At 28.5% G+C, this 4,619-nt stretch overlaps 1 protein-coding gene across 1 annotated transcript in view; it reads right to left on the bottom strand.

The window, feature by feature from the left end:
- LOC108686654 overlaps positions 1-4,619 on the bottom strand; it is a 19,268-nt gene that overhangs the window by 8,645 nt on the left and 6,004 nt on the right. The window contains exons 5-7 of the mRNA XM_018192082.1: positions 4,493-4,536; positions 2,189-2,446; positions 1,445-1,769 (exon numbers count right to left, since the gene is read on the bottom strand). Coding sequence (XP_018047571.1) covers positions 1,445-1,769; positions 2,189-2,446; positions 4,493-4,536 — 627 coding nt within the window. The remainder of the gene's footprint in view (positions 1-1,444; positions 1,770-2,188; positions 2,447-4,492; positions 4,537-4,619) is intronic.

Here is a 4,619-nt window from a genome sequence, read left to right as displayed (position 1 = left end):
TATATATATACATATATAGTATATAAACATATATAGTATATAGTACGCAATCTAAAAAGGAATTGTAAAGGAACAAATAATTAAGTTGACTATTTTAAATTTGTTACTGAAATGTCTTCAAAATAAGACATGGATAGCCAGCTCGCGATGAAGCATCAGAGAGCGTCGTCGAAAGATCTTACTCAACTTGTGAACAGGAACGTAAAGACTTTAGAACATTGCTCTAAGGAAACAATCCCAAAGAGAAACCACCCCACCTAAGCGCAGAACCCAATGTGAAGGACCGATGCTACGCATGCGCATAGATCATAGATCGAAAACGCGAATGAATTGCAGAGACGCGACTTATAGAGATAGACTTATAGAAGAGGAGATAAGGTTGAGCCCTGCGGATCGAGAATCTGTCAGTTCGGAACGTCTTATGTGTTACCACTTGCGCCTGTATTTCGTGCCATACCATTCGGTTTAACTTCTACACTTTTATATTGTATATACTTTTTTTAATTTTTTTTTCTCCAGTGCAGTACTTTCCTTATATTCGTGTGTCGCGTATAAATGATGATTTAAATAACGAATATAATTCGATTTCTTTATGAACTTTCGATGAGTTAAAAATTCCTTGTTTTGTAATTTGTTTATTTGATTTAATTAATATTTTCTTAATTTTACATTAAACATTTTAAATGAAAATCGACGTATAAAACGGAACATACATAAATAAAAAACGCTATTCGATCAAAGCATTTCTTCGTGTCTAGTAATATTTCTTATGAATTCATATAACAAGTTAACAAGATAATTAAATTGCTTGTCAATTTAATTTGTATTATTACTCTAGCTTTGGTTTAGAACTATATTTCGAGACCGACAAATAATCGGTGCATATAGTTGCTTGAATTGGAAATTGTATAAACTCATAAAAAATATTATTAGGCATGAAGAATTATCTTGACCGAATATTTTTTTTGTATTCATAAATTGTGTATTTTATTCATTAAATTTGATTTATTTAATTATTGGTAACTTGTTATATTTATTTATATAACATAATAATACTTTTTTTATCTTAAAAAATTATCATCTTTTTGAATTTTTTTCTCATTAAAGAACGTCAATCGAAAAAATGAAGATAATTTTCAAAATAGTTGCTTTGGAAATTGTACATATATCCACGCACGTGTGCAAATTATAAAATTTCTAATAATTATTATCATGATCTTTACCTTATATCTTCTTTCAATAGAGATATATTTTTATGTGCGTTTTTATTTTTTTAGTGAAAATAAGAAGAATTAATTCTTATTAATTATTAATAATGAAATTCTAATTAATAAAATAATTTTTTATCATTAGAGAGAATTACTCATATATTACAAAAATTATAGAAAAATATTGTATTATTAAATCGCAAGAAAAATAATTATAAGCGTCGATTGTAACTCACCAATGTAACCAATAATGCATCGAGCATACCTATGGCGGAGGCGACCGCCATTAAGCGAATAAATTGCACGAACATTACGATCTCATAGATCGGCGATTCGCAGAATCCGAAAGGCAATTCCATCTTTATTAATAACTCTCGGCAATCAACATCATTCTGCTTGTTAAGAATGGAAGCGGTACTGTAAAGCAATACTGCTATCGAATAAACACTGATGATCAATTTTGAGCAGCGATGTGCGAGGACTGCCTTGTCGATCATGGCGTACATGTTGGAATATTTGTGCCAATCGTTGGACATCACTATCAGGATATTTTTGAATATTCTGTAATTTAACACTTCGCAACTATCACAATACCGATCTATATTCACGATATATCGCAAAAAACGCTTCCGTCAGTTTGCGATGATGAAAAGAGTCATAAAATCGATTGCCAAGTTAATTCTTTTCATCAAAAGCACAAGTTTATGACTGTCAAATGCAATTCGAATTTTTGCTCTGTATTATCAATACAGTAGAAAAATATAACATTATGTTTGTAGCATAAAATAATGTCTTCTCAGGCGAACCAAAATTAAACAATAATTAATTATAAAGCACTTTGAGATAATCTTGCTCGGCAATCAATACACTTAACATTAATTTTTGTAATTTTTCTTAATTAATTCTTAATCTGAATTAAATTCTGACATTAAGATATAATATTTAATATAAAATTATTATATGTTGTTAGAAACACGTACCGATGATTGACCCACAGGACGATCAGTTTGAAGAAAAGGAGACTATGCGGCAAAGTAGTACTTAAACCGTCTATCAGATTCGGTAGCTCCTTAGTGCTGAAATGTGTCAGAAGATAATAATACTGGAAGATTAATCCTATTCCCATCACCAATGTCCAAAGTAGTTTAAAAAAAATCGAAGAATTCGGCCATATTCCAGTAAGATGAAGGCCAATTTCGACTGATCGACTGACAGTGCTAATCGGTATCATCGCGCAAAACATTCCACGTTTTTTTTATCTCTTCATTGATAAATTTAAATCAAATGGTGTAAATTTTTATTGAGGCTTTTGTGATCACTATACGTACTTGAAGAATAAGTTTCAAGATATTAACAAGAAGATCGGCAACCTTAACTACCACCGACCAATCGCATATGTTAAATGTCTTTTCGTCATATACTTAGTTATGCAGAAAAAAGTTACTACGATCGAACGATGATTGCAGGTCTTGACAGGCGAAGAATCGACAAGACTGTTATTTTGTCATTTCCCGAATGGGAAAACCGTCTATCGCTATTATTGTGGATCATTTACTTTAAAAATGCAAGAAAATAGGGAAAAAGTTACAACACGCTACAAGAACAAAAATCGTCAAAGTGACCATTCGCAAAAGAAGTTTTTGAATAAAATAGCGAACATAAGTTCCCAAACATGGTACTGAATTTTCGCGACTGATCAGTGAACGTGCATAAAAAAATACAATATGCAAAAAATAAACGAACTTCGTACGTCATTTCAATTTGGATGTGCATAATATACATAAATTAAAGTGATCTCGGATCGGGAATCTAAAATTGCCAATAACTTTACTATACATAAACTGATATATTGTGTTGTACATTGATCCACATTCACCCAGAACGAGGGAATTTGGATAAGTATTTCAATAGAATTTTGTATGTGATACAAATGGTAAACACAAGGTAAAATGTTATTTTACATATTTTTAAATGACGAGAACATTTATAACATATATATATCCTATATCTCGTTCTTAAAGTTTATAAATAAGAGATAAATAAGTGAAATATATATAAAGACGACAAATGAGTAAAATAAAAAATACGGTTCACGTAGCACTTAATGACTTAAAATGATACAGTATATGTACATAATATTATGCAAATATATGCATGTAGGCTTGATATCTTTTTATCAGTCAAAACATTGCAAATAACACCGATATATAATAAGATTTCAAAATCTGAGAAACACAATATTGTTTTATATTAAAAAGAACATTTGGCATTCAGAAGCATTTTTTTAATCTTACACTTACAAAAATTTCCAAAGACATATTATAAAATTTCTCGATTATCAATTGGAAATCAATAAAATATTAAAATTAATAAAATTCGACTTTAGCTGGATTTCGCATCAAAGAGCCTCGTAAGCTGCATTTGTGACTGATTTGCTCTGCAAAAAATAGAAAAAGAAAAGAATAGTAAAAGATTAGCAATAAGATCACAACGATCACAAAAATATTTAAACAGAGAAGTTACTATGAAAACAATCTGTAATCTAAAGATTACATTATCATGTTGAAAAATTCGTAAAAATAAAACACAAATATCTGAAAGAAAAAATATATCGTAGATAGATATAATTATGATTCTTTACATCTAACGTCTCCAAGTATGAAATCACAATATTCTTAATTAATTGCTTTAAAAATGCAACAAGCGCGTTTTATCTTGGTGCGCTACAGAGTTAAAATCAAAAATAAAATGGAAAACTTCGCAAGAGTGAGAATTGAATATCTTCAATGTAACTGATGTGCGAAATATGACGCAGTGTTCTATGGTCAGTCTTCAAAAATGAAAATTTTAAGTTACTTTATATCTCTAGTGTTGTATGTGTTGTATTCTTCAATAATATTTTATTACTTTATAATAGATATTAATCAATAGATTTATATTAATTCGAGAAAAAGTGTTGATTGATGTATCTTACAATATATTTTATATTATCAAAAATTTTGTTATGAATTGACTTTCCTTTATTATTCTAATTTTTCTTCATTTGATGGATTTATCTCTATTGTGAAAGCAAAATAAGTAATGAAAAATGAATAAAGTGCATAAAAAAAAACTTTTATATATATTTAAATATATATTTAAATATTGTTTATGTAAATGTTTTTATATTAGATTAGGTTTTAGTTAAGGTAATTTTAATTCTAAACGTTCATTACCCAGCAATGATTTAATTTTTATATAATTGATATTTGTACAAAATTTTTTATAATTCTATGTTTCAATACATAGCATGTAGCACTGATATGTAAGATGCAGATGCTTTCAAAATCTGTGAAAAAAAGATATAATATCAATTTTATTGTAAATTAACAATTAAATTTCATTTTATAATCGCAGAAAGATAGCATAAAA

This window comes from Atta colombica, unplaced genomic scaffold, assembly GCF_001594045.1.
Source record: "Atta colombica isolate Treedump-2 unplaced genomic scaffold, Acol1.0 scaffold189, whole genome shotgun sequence".
Taxonomy (NCBI): domain Eukaryota; kingdom Metazoa; phylum Arthropoda; class Insecta; order Hymenoptera; family Formicidae; genus Atta; species Atta colombica.
This window is presented reverse-complemented; position numbering and strand designations above follow the sequence as displayed.